This window comes from Plectropomus leopardus, chromosome 15, assembly GCF_026936395.1.
Source record: "Plectropomus leopardus strain MGB_pleo_1.0 chromosome 15, ASM2693639v1, whole genome shotgun sequence".
NCBI classification, from domain to species: Eukaryota; Metazoa; Chordata; class Actinopteri; order Perciformes; family Serranidae; genus Plectropomus; species Plectropomus leopardus.
The window spans coordinates 19754833-19769733 of NC_142190.1; the positions used below are offsets into that span (position 1 = coordinate 19754833).

Genomic DNA, 14901 nt, shown 5'->3' on the forward strand with positions numbered 1-14901 from the left:
CACCTGACAGCACAGAGGATTTATACAATCAGCACAGTTTCAAGGTGGACACCCAAGATGACTGTCACCAATTCAGTATGTGAATTGTGGTTTTGCAGAATGTTATAATGTCACAATGAAGATGAGATTTTGATTATGAAATGTCATAATTTCAGCGTTTTATCCTCTTAAACATTTGTGTGAAATTTTGTCATAATTGGTGTGTGAATTCTTGAGTTAAACCCCCAAACACTTTTTGTGACCAAAAAATTATAATTTTGAGTCCAAGTGGACATTTGTGTCAAACCTGAAGAAGTTCTTTCAAGGTGTTATTAAGATATTGCGTAGGCCTGTATGAGAATGGGACGGATGGATGGACAACAACATAATGCCTATACAGCCACGACTGTCGCTGGTGCTGAAGCATGAAAAAAAAGTGTTTTCTGGCTCAACCCTGACAACTGATAATAGAATAGAGGTGCGTGGATTTTCATTTTTTGCTTTCTGTAGTAGACAATGGGGACACGATATATCACTAGCATTTATCACAATTATTGCTTTGTAGATGTTTAGTCTTGTTTACATTTACTCTGGTCTTCCATGAAAGTGATAGCACAGTCTCAATGGGATTTACCTGATTAAATAAAAGTTATCATATTTATTATTATTTGTGGTGCTCACAGCTTTGAAAAAAAGTGAGGTAAAACGTAAAAGTGAAGAAATAGTCCCCGTGGATTATCCTGAGTAACAGAGACACTATTTCTGGAAAAATAATTCATGTTGTCATATTGTTTATAGAACTTTTAAATACTTCAAATCTTATAAAAAGAAAAAATAACCAAAACCCTATTCTTTTTTTTTTTTTTTAAAAAAAAAACAGTACTATGGATTATAAATCATACTGTTAGCTTACAGTATGATTATACATTATCTGAAATACAATCTTAAAGGAAAATTCTGTTCTAAATAATTATGCTAAATCTAACTTAAAAGTTTCAATAATGACAACTAAGTAAGATTGGCTCTTCTGTGATTTTTTTTATGCGATAGGGCAAAGGTGTGGGTTTAGTTTCAATATGGGAGGAAGGGTGGGACACATGAAAGAGGGTTCAGGGTTCCTGCCAGAAAATTTAGATCATCAAATACTTAATGTCATGCATTTTTGTTTAAGTTTTATGCACCAATTTGTTCTTTTTCTGCATCAATTTATGGCAAAAAATGTCTTTAATATCATTAAAATGACAGTCCAATGCTACTTTCTTGTTTTTATTGAGGGTGACGTGTCCCCTGAGTCTCCTCCAACATCTACACCTATGACCAGGTGACACTCATCATTTTTTATTTGAACTATGTGGCAGCAATGATTTTCAATGACAAGCCTAAATGCCAGCCATAAGAGGAAGGATGGAGTAACTTGTCCGATTAACCCATAACTCAAATCACCAATAAGTGATCAGTGAACGATATGAGGGTCAGTATTGAAATGTAACTCAGTACATTTACTCAAGAACTGTACTTACGTATGAATTTGAGGTACTTCACTTGAGTTTTTTTCCTGCTACTTTATACTTTTCCCCAACACACTTCTGTAGGAAATATTGTACTTTTTACTTAACTGCATTTGTCTGACACCTTTAGATAAATGACCTTTGAACAACAGGCTATACAAATACAGCAGTACCAATTAGTTGATTAATCAATCAGTTGATTCTGAGAAAATTAATTGCCAACTATTTTGATAAACACTGAAGTCTTTTTTTTTGGATAATTTGGAGTTTTGGGGCTATTTTTTTTTTTCTCAAACTTTTTTTCAAAGTTTTTGTTTGTCTTTCATTATTATTTTATAAATAATTTTGAGTTTTTGGTGTTTTTTCTATTTTTCCTTTTTTAATTAATTTTGAGGGTGTGTTTTTTTCTTTTTTTAAAAAAGAATTTTGAATTTGGATCATCATTTTGAGTTTTTTTTTTTGAGTTTGGGTTTTCTAAGATTTTTCTGCATCGCGTCTTTGAGTTTTAATACTGTAAGTAAATTTTTCTGATAATACTTGGCTTCTTACTTTTACGACTATCTTTACTGTGTGGTATTAGTACTTTTACTTCTGTAAAGGATCTGAATACTTCTTCCACCACTGGTGAGTCTAGAATACACTATTAGTTAGTAGAGTTATGCATAAAAAAAGGGCATTGTCACAAAATGTAGGCAAATTATGCATAAACTGTCACTACACACCAACCAGATCAGATGGTTTTACAGCACTCAGTTTGCTTCCTTGCAAGATGACATAACAAAACACACTTCCAAGATGGCTGCTCTACTACTCAGTCTCCCCTTTAACACAGCAGAAGAGACACACAAAAAAACAAAAAAAGAAAAAACAAGCAGAAGCAAAGCACATTATAAAACAAAATAAAACAAGAAACATTTTACAAAACATAAAGTAAAAAGCAGATAATATATGGGCTACCTTACTGTACAGGAACGCAATCCCCTCACCCAGCTGGAGAAATGCAGGTGGAACCTTGTTGACACTATATTAAAGGGACTAAAAACACATTTTAAAATAAGGGAGCCTACCAAATCCATACCAAGCAAAGGCTGGCCTCAGCTAATCTCTCTCAGGTGTGTCTCAGTTCAGGAAGAAAGGCCCAGGTGAGCTTCCTGTCCCTTTTTTATAGACTCTGCCGCTTCCCTGGGTCCTAGTGCTCGACTGTCTGCCACCTTCCCTTCCACTTTTGTGTAACTGTGTTGACATGGCATCACACTGATATTTTAAAAGCAGCTAAAATGTTTTCTAGTTCAACAATAATACAAGGAAACATCCATCAAAGAAAATGCAGCGTGTACTTTACTTTGGTAAAGTGACATTTTGTTCAGCCGTACACTGGTTGTTTTCCCACCTACTGACATTTTGTCAAATAACTAGGAACTTGACTGTAACCCAGAGCGGGTGAGTGGTCGCAGTCAGCAGTCATGAGAGGCAGTGCAATTGGGATGCTATGCATAAAAGGTATTTGTCCTTTTGTACACTGAAGGTATATTGTGACACTACAGGGTGTGTTGTGGCACCCTAACCCTAACCCTGCTCTTTTTCCAAGTAAAATGTGCATGAACATACAAAGAACACATTTACAACATACAGCCACGAGAAAAACTTAAATGTTCTAGCATATATTATATATATATATATAAGAAACGTTCCATGAATTGCAAAAGAAAAATTGTACAAGCTGACAAGAAAATGACCTTAGCTAAAATAGAGCAATGGAGAGGGAAAATCATTTTCAAATAACTTGAGAAAAATATCAAGAAAATTATATGTATAATTATGATAATTATATATTAAAATGAGGTTATATAACTTAAATATATATATATATATTATTTTAGCACTTTTTCAGTTTATTTCATATTTTCATTATTTTACTTTTCTGTCTTTTTCTTTTTTAAGATTTTAGGCAATTTTCTTGTAACTTTTCAATCATTTTTTGTGAATTTTTGTCATTTCTTGCAATGTATTGCAGTACACCATAACATCACTGCTGGCTGTGGTTATAGGTGCAACACAGTACACATCTGACCACACCCAGCAGTGATGCTGAACATATTTGAGGGCGAACACTGACAAAAATACACATTTGTCCAGGTAATTAAGCAACACTGACAAACTAATACCCGCTTTGTATTGAGCACACTGGACTGATTCAGAAGTCTGTAGGTCGAGTTCTGAACAGGATGCGATGAAAAGAGACATTACACTAGTTAAAAACTCCTTACATTGGTTGCCTGTCAGCTTCTGTATTGATGTGAGTCTCTGAAACAGTACAGCCCCTCAGGTCCTCTGGCACGACGAGTCTCTTAGTTGTTCCTAAATGCAGGAATAAAACCTTTGGCGAGACAGCTTTTAGCTATTATGCTCTGAGCCGTTGGAACAGTCTGCCTGAGGATCTGAGAACAGCTGGAAATCTTTTAAAAACTTTAAACCTATCTTTTCTGCCAGGCATTTGATTAAGGATGGTTTAGAGGCATTATTTACATAATTATTTCCCTTATCTTATCATTTTTGTTTTAAAATTGTATTAATTTTTTTAAAATCGGTTATTTTACTAACATAAAAAAGTCTTTGTTTTTCTCCTTTAAATTTAGTGTATCTAGTTTTTAATCCTTCATTTGACTATTTTTAACTATTTTATAATGAAAATGAAAAAAACAATGACACCACTACTATTACTACTACTACTACTACTACTACTACTACAAATGATGATGATGATGATAATAATAATAATATCATGATTATTAATGTTATTATTGTTGTTGCATTTTATTGTCATTGTCATTCTTATTTTATCTCTTGATCTATTTTATCTTCAATCTTTTTTTATTAATGTTATAATAGTTTTAATTTTTAATTTTTTTTCATCAGTTTCATCATTTTTTATTATCTTGTGTGCATTTGTCTCAAAGTCTTGTTTCTTTTTTGGTGTTGTCTTAACAGTCTTCATTTGTTCTGTCTTATCATCTGCATGTCAGTCATCTGTAAAGCACTTTGAAGTGCACTAACCTGCATGAAATGTGCTGAGTAAAGTCTGGTTGATCAATTGATGGATGCATATAAAAGACGAGATAATTACTTTGTAGATTTGTCTTTGCTAATAACCTAAGGCAGAGAAATGATACCAGTCTTAAAATGTTCAGAGACTTTTTGCAGATCGTATGATGCTTAATTTGACTGGATAAAATTCTTAAAATAGGGGGGAAATGTGTCATTCTCACTGAAGGCTTGTCTGGCTGAGATGTAAATAACTGTCATCCAACATACTGCAATCTATAGCCACTCTCTCTGACATCCATCTGTCACAGCACGACTTTAAACATGGACTTCGCATAATGATCATCCAGACTGGTTGATGCCTCCTCAGAGAGAAAAACATATTTTTTATTTTTGGCCTTGGTTCTGTTTGCCCAAATATTATCAGACTGTTTCTTTCATTGGATAACGGATGTTCTACAACAGTACAGTAATGTATTATCTAGGCTAATTTAATTTAAGGTGCCACATATTCACTCACGGCAATTCTGCACCTCCCACACAAGGACGCGTTTCCTCTTGAGAAATGCTTTTGTAGTGCATCCACTTCCAACTGTTCTCTCACAGACAGAGCTCCATAAAGCAGAGACCAACCCTTCAGAAAAGAAAGAAAAAAAGCTAATTTGATTGATGATGACTGACGTTAGCCCCTACCACATTCTGATAATATATTTCTCATAATCACACCCTGTTTCCAACTTCAACTCTGCCACATGCCTCCAGCAATGAAATATCCAAAAGTCAGCCGCCACAGTGTGAGCGCGGCACTCTGCACCATTGATTCTTTACAGAGCCCAGAGACACCAATTTGTCCGTCGACCGCAGCCACAATAGTGTTTTGAGTAATGCCTGCTATTCACACATTTTTCCTCATTCTGTTTCTTTCGAATTTATGGTTCTCCCGCTCTCTTGATAATGCCATTGCTCCCTTCACTAACATCATAAGAGCAACAAGTTCTCATCCTATCTCTGAGGGGTGCTGGAAGGCATTCTGGGAAATCATTAAGCAAAAAGGAAGCAGTCTACACTGTGTCCCAAATTCAGCTCTATAAACATACTATAAAATGCTATATGCACCAATAGAGTGCATGGCTTTGGGAGTAGAGTATGACAGAACTGTAATGTATTTTTACATGAACTAAATGTGCCACTGTGAGGGACTGTGTGGATAAAAAGCACCACATAAAATAAGTTGTTGGTCCTCCTCCTTCAGAGCAAAATGTAATGTTTATTTTATCACGGACAGGACAAAAGCAGTTATCTGACGTTACAGGTCCAGTGTGTCAGATTTAGGGGACTATATCGGCAAAAATGGAATATGATATTATAAAATGAGTATATTTTCTTCAGCGTATAATCACCTAAAAATAACAATTGTCATGCATTTGTTACCTTGTTAGAATGAGCCGTTCATACAAAAGGAGTGAGTCCTTGTCCACAAAGATCACCTTGTTGCACCGCTTTCAACAGTAACCCAGAACGGACAAACCAAACACTGGCTCAGATAGATCCATCTGTGTTTTTACCCCAGTTAGCCATTAGCAGCCCCTCCAACTGATTTTTTTAATGTGGAATTACTTATTCTGTGTTTTATCAGTTTAAATCACTGGGTCAGTTTGTTCTGGAGAGGAAGAGAGCGCTGTGGATAATTGGGTTCTCGGTGAAAACCTCTGCAGGTGCTGGAGCTCGCGGCCCGTCTCTGACATGCCAAAAAGAGATGGAGAAGCACTGATTTGTAATTTGAAACTGGTTAATTCAGTCTTTTTACCACTTTAATCATCTGATCCTTATGTTTTGGAGTGGAAGAGACCTTTGTGGACAATTTGACTCTCGGTAAAAAAACTCCTGAACATTAAACACTGAAGGAATTCTAACCAGGAGAAGTTTCAGCTGGTTGCAATTTGCAATCCTCACCACTAGACGCAATCTGGAAAAGAGTGAGTGGAGTAAGGCTGATTGGCTTGATTGGAGATGAAGAGCAGCTGGGAGCACCAGGTGGAGGTGATGAGGCTGATGAGGGGGAGTGGCCAGGTGGAGAGAGAGGTGGGGCGGTGTAAATGGAAAAAATCCCACAGCAGCAGGAGAGAGGCAGAGCAGACTGTGAGAAGCTGTCTGGGTTGCATTTGAGAAAATGCACTCAAAACTAAAAAAACCCACTTCAGACATAAATTATCATTCAAGGCAGAGCATATTTATCTCTTAAAATATGTAATTATCGAGTAAAACCTGATAGATTCATATCTGTGGCTAATAAACAGCCTTTTATACATTTACAAATGCAAAATAATACTTGTTGAGTCTAACAGTGTCAGAGAAAAAATATCCCATTGTGACATTTAATGTAATGCTCCAGCTGTCCCCGATGCCATTTGAATCTTTCCTTGGAGTGCTCTTTAATATAATCATCCCTTTATAGCTATGCATGCCATATAAACATGCCAGTGTCAACTGAATCCTTCAGTTAACCCATAACCTGCTGCAATAGACGACTAATGTGCAATTACAACATCATATGTCAAGACTGCATCCAATAATGTCATCATTTAAGTTATTATTCAGGATGTGCTTTGATTCAAGTTGTTCACAGCTTTATAAACTGGCCGGCACTGACAATTCGAAATCTTCTCATCTCTGAGGGGTTATCATACATAAGTATGGGCACATGGCGTGCACAGTGCATGCTGGCCTTGGAGTTGGCATGGCCTCTGGCTCTCCAAGTGGAGCAAGAAAAAAAACTTACATAAATGGCCTCAGGCCAAATCTGCTTGTGATGGAGAGAGGGGGGCATAAGGAAGTTTTATTTAACTGGTGGTGGGTAGGAGAGAAAACAAAGACAAGAGAAGATGAGAGGCAGCACCGAGTGGAGAAAGAAATCAATGAGAAGCTCAGAGAGAAATGATGATGATGCCATTGGAAACAGCGTGTGAAAAAACAACAGATACTGTAGGTGGACAGAAGAAGACAGATGACAATAATGGAATGTGCAGGGCGATGAAGGGGGATTGGGTAATTTATGTAAAGAGTGGAAGGAAGAAAGAGGGGAGCACTGAACAAAAGAACGAGCTCCTATAAAAGGGGAAAGTCAAGAGCGAGAAGCCTGTTACCACCCTGCCATGAACATGTAACATGAAAAGTCATTTGCAGAGTACCTGTGCTGCCGCCTCTGGAACCCCTTTTAACTGAGTTCATACATTCACTCACACACAGAAAACAGAGCCTATAAATACTCTTTGAGAGAGTGAAGTGTCCTTGATAACACTGCGAAATCCTCGAGCAGAAACAGGCAGTCAAACTGTCTATCAAACTGTTCTGTGAGACCAGCAGAGATGAAGTTGGCAAATGCACAAGAGCACAGTCCTCGCCGAGCTTTGGGAAAAACACAATTTCTTGTTCCTGCTAGTGGGTGCATGTTGTAGATTAAACAAGAATTTTTAAGTTATGGACATCAAAGCACAACATGTAGATAGTTGATGGGATGCTGTGTGTGCTGGAGTTTTTTCCCTCAAAAACTTGAATCTGACCCCCTGGAGCACTTTTATGTTCACACGATTGTTTGAGTCGCTTCAGATATAAAAACAAAATAAAAAGAGACGATGCGGCCGCTGGAAGAGCGTGTGATGTTTGAAGTTTGCACCCTTTTCTTTGGATGCAGACAAAGACTCCTCATTTACTCTTTTGATACTTTCCAACTATAGCCTTCAGGTTCTGACTGTAGACTCTCCAGACTTTGTAGTCTAGACTTGATTAGACTCAAATGTATTGATTATTGACTTGGACTTTGCAAAACATATTTTTTCTATTCCCCTTTTTAGGGCTGTGCTTTGTAAATGTGCTTGTCTTTCTAAAGCAGCTACAATCTTTTCTATAACATTGTATCAAATGATAAAATGAGAGGCTGCTGCTTATAATGAGGAACGTATAGAGAATTATCAACTTAATTTGCAGCTCTACTCAGTTTTGCAGGACTTGAGAATAAAAAAATGTGGTTATTGCAAGAGTATAATCAACATATACCAATTGAATAAATTATTTCATTTATAAGATTATTACTTTGACTTTGGATACTAGTCAACACAGTAAAAGCAAATGAATGTCTTTTGTTTGTCTGAATGGACCAAACAGGATTATAATGTTTACATTTATTCTATGTACTAATTACATGTCCTTGCAGCCATGGACCTGCTGCAACCACATCACCATTACACCAGAGTACAGTGGTGTGAATGTGGGAAGACCCGAGGGATAACTCATCTAAATGATAACTGCTTTAGATCTTTAGATCCATGTGTAAGGTAGCTAAGGCAAATACATGATAAAAACACATGAGGGAAATCATTACATGGACACTCAAAATCCAGGTGTTTTGCAGTGAATGAGAACTGCAAGATAGCTATTGATTTCCTGTGTATAATTTGGGCTTCATTACCTAGGCGTGCTCTTTTTCAGTACATTTTCAAATAGAATCAAATGGCACTACATGAGATTTACACTAATATGATGACCACACGGCTAAATGGATCATCATACTGCAGCCTCTATGGCCTCCATGAAGTGATTTCACACAGCTTATTAGGAACCTGGTGCAATCAAGAATATATAATTATGTAATATGGATTTTTCTTCTATGGAAATAATCACTGTAGGTATAGTCAAAGCCTCTCACCACTCTTCATTCACACATAGGCTTTACATGTGTTTTTGGCAGATTCAATAGCTGTCACATATATATAGAGCTAGTGCTACTAGCTTGATGACAAGGTGTAAATACATTAATCTCTTTAAAGTGTAACAGAGATACATCAGGAAACATTCTGTGTAAGTTGCCTCTACAGCAGAGATACTGAATTTATGGCCAGCGGGACAAATCTGGTCCCCCTACCCATTTTCTAATTCACAATAAAAATAAAGTGATTCATACTGGGAATTGTTTTTGTACTTCTAGTATACATTAGGTGCCAGACTGCATAAAACTGCATAAAAGTAGAACTTGTTTATCAAAAAAATGCCAGTGGAGGATCCCCTGTACCCCCCGACAGAGGTCCTCGCTAAGCCCCAATGTTCTGAAGTCCTGGGAACATTTTCAAATCCTAAAAACATCCTAAAATCCCAGAAATGTCCTGGAATCCTAGAAATGTCATAAAATCAGAGAAAATGTCCTAAAATCCTAAAAACATCCTGAAATCCAAGAAATGTCTCAAAATTATAGTAAAGGTGCTAAAATCCTAGACACATCCTAAAATCCAACAAATATCCTAAAATCCTACAAACTTCCTAAAATTGTATACATATCCTAAAATTTGAGAAATGTCCTAAAATCCTATAAAAGTGCAAACATCCTAGAAACATCCTGAAATTAAAGAAAAAGTGCTTGAAACCCTATAAATGTGCAAAAATCCTAGAAACAGTACGGGGCTGCTGCGACCGGACCCTGGCCTTCTGTTATTTTGCAACAGTGGCCCCCAGGCAACAGTGGCCCCTCGCTCTACTGTGTCTGTCACACCTGAAAGATCTGTGTTGACCAGGCGGCACTGATCTGTACCCAGGAGCATATTTTCTGCTGTAACCACATGCAAAAGCCAGACAAAAATAATTTCATTTTTTGACTGTCAATCCACAAAACCAATAAGATAATTCTTAGTTGAAATGTGTCTTTTGCATTTTATACACACATCAAACACATACACAGAAAGGGACAGAGCAGTCCCAGCCATGGAACTGTGCCCCTGGAGCAGGATGGGGCAAGGACACCTGCCCAGGAGTTGAACTGGCACTTTTCCAGCTGCCAGTTCACACTCCATTCTAGCTCTGTACAGGGACTTGAACTAGCACCCCTTCAGTTTCCAAGCCAAGTCCCCGCAGACTGAGCCACCACTGCCTTCACATGTACACATCAGTCAGTGGAAGGTGTTATTACAGTGTAATGCCCACTGCGCATGAGTTGAAAGCCTGGCTATCAAGTGTAAATGTTTGTGAACTGATGGTTCCAGGTCAAGGTGTGACGCCATGTAGGTGTTTCTGGTTCTCGGAAATGTTGGTCTCTCTCTCACTCGTTCACACACACACACACACACACACACACTTGTGCACACAGAGGAGGGCTTGGCTGAACTACGGTGTGTTCTGAGATAAGACTGCGGTCAGATAGACTGTGATCAGGGCTGCGACCTCTTTGATAACCGCAGCTCATTTCCATTGGCTGTCCTTGTAGCCTCACACACATTTTGCAGATAGAGACAAACTGCATATTCACCAGGCTGAAGGTCCCACATTCCCCGAAAGAAGATATGACAACCTTACCAGCAATTCAGTTCACTACTGCTTAGCACGTCACATTCAGATAAAGTTCTCTAAGGGTAATACAAAAAAATGTATTTCTCTTAATCTCTTCACTGTGTCCTCCTCTGTCCCATAATGCCTTGGGGCTGCAGACTGACGTGTCTCCATCTTAAGTCTCAATCACCAGCCAGGCTTTAAGTTAGAAATGACTTTCTGATCTCACACACTCCGTTTTCGATTTGCTGAACAGAAGACAGAGTTACACTCGCTGCACCTGCTTATGCCAGCAAATTAAAAGATGTCCTGGCAAGAATTCAGACTAAAGAGAACCTACAAAAGTTGGTGTCATGTGAACTGTCAGCAGGTTAAATTGTCTGGGACCCTTTCCATATGTTCATCAGTCACACATGAAACATACTTTTCTATTTGGCTTCAAAAAGCAGTCTGTAGTAGTACATGTTAGGCCACAAACTCTGGCTGTGTTGTCACTAAAACGAGATGATTAGAGAGACAAATTTGGCCTCTGAACACTGAACAAAACAAAGTAAAATCAAGACAGAGATAATGGAAAAAGTTAAGGGAAAGGTGACACCGGGATGAAAAGATCAGTGTGTGCGTGTTTAATCTCCCGGACCTCCACACACAGTGCGGCAGGCAGCAGGCAGGAGATGGTACTGATGGTGCTCAGACTGAGGGGAGCAGGAGGCTTGCTGCCAACATAAATCAGTGTCATGCCCTTGAGCCACACCTTAGCAAAGAGGCACACCACTGATGCACTGTGCTTGCTTTCTAGTATCTGAATGTGCACAGAACAGAACAGGGAACAGAAAGCTAAATGTCTGAAATGTTAAAGTGATAATTTGAAAGTGATTTATCAGTTCAGGTGCAAAACAGGTATGTGCGAAGAGCAGCTTTTTATAGAGAACATTGTGTGATTCTAAAGGCGTACTATGCAGGATTTTCTCAAAAAACAAGACTCATACAAAAGTAGTCCCTTTCAATCATCTCTTATGACCCAGACAGTAACTATTGTGACATCAGCTATTGGTCTTTCATCTGCTGTTTTGAAGCCTCGGGTTTGGCATTTCAGCAGTTACATGTTGTCTATTTGAGGCCAGAAGTGACCGTATTTGGACAAGAGGTTGGAGCTGTGGAGAGGCGAAGTGTGGATCTGACTCACAGACTGTCTGTTAAGCAGCACTGCCTTTAATTACATGTAACTTTGGGCCTTGATAAAGTGCAAACAGGTGAGTTGTATAAAAATGTACCCCCATACAGTTGTCATAAAGGGGAAAATTGTGAAAATTGTGTTTATTTTTGTACCAGGCTTAAACATTTCTGCTGTAACACTGGGCATTTCAACATAAGAGTCTCTGGGGATTTACTCTGTTTTGGAGCCAGCCTCAAGTGGTTTTTTGATGAACTGCAGTACTTGGAACTTTTGCACTGGCTTCATCTTCCAGCCTCCGGGGTTGCCCATTTCTTATGACCAACTAGAAATATGAAGCAGTGTATTTTACTGCAGACTCTTCCCTCTGCTTGTATTTTCTAATTTTCTTTTATTTTGCTGTGTTCGGGATGTTTTTGGGCATGTAACCCCCAGCTGATAACAGTGAACTTTATTTTAAAAAAGGGCAAATAGATGAGGAAAATCCAGGTAATTTTATATCCAGATATCACTTTTTTATATCACTTTTTTACCTCTTTTTGGCTAAACAACTTCTGAATGGGGCCCCACCCTCAACGCTGTATATAGTTCTCTGTATACATGATCACTTACTTATGCCCACAGTCTACATCCTGTGAGCCAGACTAATCTCTTTTTAAATATCAACACTGTCCATTATGAGAGGATGAGCTGCATAGCTAGCAGTACTGACAGTGTTTGCTACAGATCTGGTGCTGACTGAACCTCCACAAAAGAAGGACTGAACCCCCAACAATCCTACTTAAATTTCTAGGCCGTGCTAGGCAGTTAAATATTACTGTCATCATATATTGTATGTTCTTGGCTGGCTTGTTTGTGTGCAGTCACCAAGGATAATATTTGCTCCTGTATGGTCAATAAATCCCTCCAGATTCTAGGGCTTCCTGCTTTTAAACTGCAATATGTCGTTTATTATTTCTACATGTTAAATACAAAAGATGTGTGGGTATGTAGGATTTGAGCAAAGTAAAATCAATGCTTTTTAAGACTTGTCAAGAGTGAGTGATGGCGTAATGACTGAGACACTGTTTTTATCTTGACATCCTTTTAATCAAGCTTTCCTTTTTTTAAATGTTATTTGGAAGCTCAGAAGCAAACCAAACACTTCAGAATATTTTTAACAAGCAGCAGACAGTGTCAGTAAAAGAGCTGAAACAAATGCCAACACGTGAATCTCCCACACGCTTTTACCATGCCTTCATCTTTAAAACGAAACAATGAAAATTACATAAAATCTGACTCATCTATGTCTTACTCAACTAACACTGAGTATCACCACCACAGATTTGAAACCAAAGAGATGAATCACTTGTATAAAAAAAGAGAAAACACTGATCTTAGCATGTATCATACATGAAACATATTAAAAGCACACCTCACACATAGTTTTGTATAATCAAATAGTCAAAGCTCTTTGTTAAAATGTCATAAATTAAAGGGTAAAAGTCACCTCCATGACGTTTCGTGTGTCTCATCATTAGCCTGTTGAAAGAAGTGAATGGCTAAATATCAGTCTTTTGTTTGGCTGCCATTTAATCAGATGAATCACTGGCCGCCCCTCTGCTGCCTCAGTCAGATATGCTGTTATCTCCTTGGTGGAAAAAAGTCGGACACCAGTCAGAGACCAGTGAAAGACGTGTTAAATCACCAGGCAGCCGCTTGGATGACTGGGACAAAGTTCAGCCGGCCAATTTGCGGATGTTACTGAGGAGTCTCCTGCTGTATTCCCGGTGGTCAACCGGCTGGATTTCCATTACGGTTACCTTCAATCGACTCTCATCCTGAGGAGGGAAAATCTCGAGTTAGGTGCAGCAATATCCGGCAAAGACACATTTCTCCACAAACCAGGGATGAGAAAGCTGTATGATGTAAGATCTGTGCTAAAAAAGCAGTTAAAGTACATTCAGGGTACAGTTTAAATAAAGTTCTTTTTGGCAGACTCATTCAGTCAGCTCAGGCTGTGTCAGCATTTTTTGAGCCATTTTTGTTTTTATCTTTCCATGTCTCCCTTTGACAGTCAGTAATTTTGACTGTACACCTGGAAAGCGCACAAGCGTGTTACATTACTACGACCATTGGCAAGACTAAGCCATCATTTAGCTTGAGCGTAGCTTCACAGTAAAAGGTCCAGTGTGTAGGATTAAGGGGAATCCTTTGGCAAAAATGGTATAATACATCCATAACTATGTTTTCATTTGTCTAAAATAACTTGAAAATGAGAACCGTTGTGTTTTTTTTTTTTTTTAAGTTACCTTAGAATGAGCCATTTATATCTACATACGGTGATGTATATTGAGAGTTCAACTAGAGTCTTAGAAATACAGATTGAAGACTTGCGAAACATATAGACCTCTACGGTAAATGTAAGCAAAGGGGAAAAGAGTATAAAAGTTGAAATGGTCTGTCTTTAAAAGTTGCCAAAAGCATGGTGGTTCATGTTTATTAACAGGATAAAAAGCAATAAAAATGCGTGTTTATTTTCCATTTCACACATTACTTTGGAATTTTAAGGTTAAAAGGACAAATATAAAGCCACACAATCATACATAATGTATATTTAGGATAAGAAAGCTAAGCCACACAATTCAGTGTTATCCAGTCTTAACAATTTCTCGTACTAGTCACCATCAGCAAGATTTAATCCACATTATATATCATCCAATAATGAAAAGCTCATTTCCATTATAATCTCACAATTATCTGGATTAATCCTAAAACAATAGATTAATCAATTAGCAATTCAGATAGCATAACCAGCATCATAAAATATAACATTTGCCCATTATCTCACATGTGGTTCAACACCTCTATTAGTATTTTCAATTTGCATCTACCTGAGGATAGCAGGGA

At 37.9% G+C, this 14901-nt stretch overlaps 1 protein-coding gene across 2 annotated transcripts in view; it reads right to left on the bottom strand.

Annotated features, from left to right (window-relative positions):
• Positions 1–12936: 12936 nt before the first annotated feature.
• The window catches only part of LOC121952331 (replication protein A 70 kDa DNA-binding subunit-like), a 46124-nt gene continuing 44159 nt past the window's right edge, over positions 12937–14901 (bottom strand). For both annotated transcript variants that reach the window (XM_042498935.2, XM_088088320.1), the window contains one exon: positions 12937–13832. In XM_042498935.2, the coding sequence (XP_042354869.2) occupies positions 13731–13832 (102 nt within the window). In that variant the 3' untranslated portion in view covers positions 12937–13730. The remainder of the gene's footprint in view (positions 13833–14901) is intronic.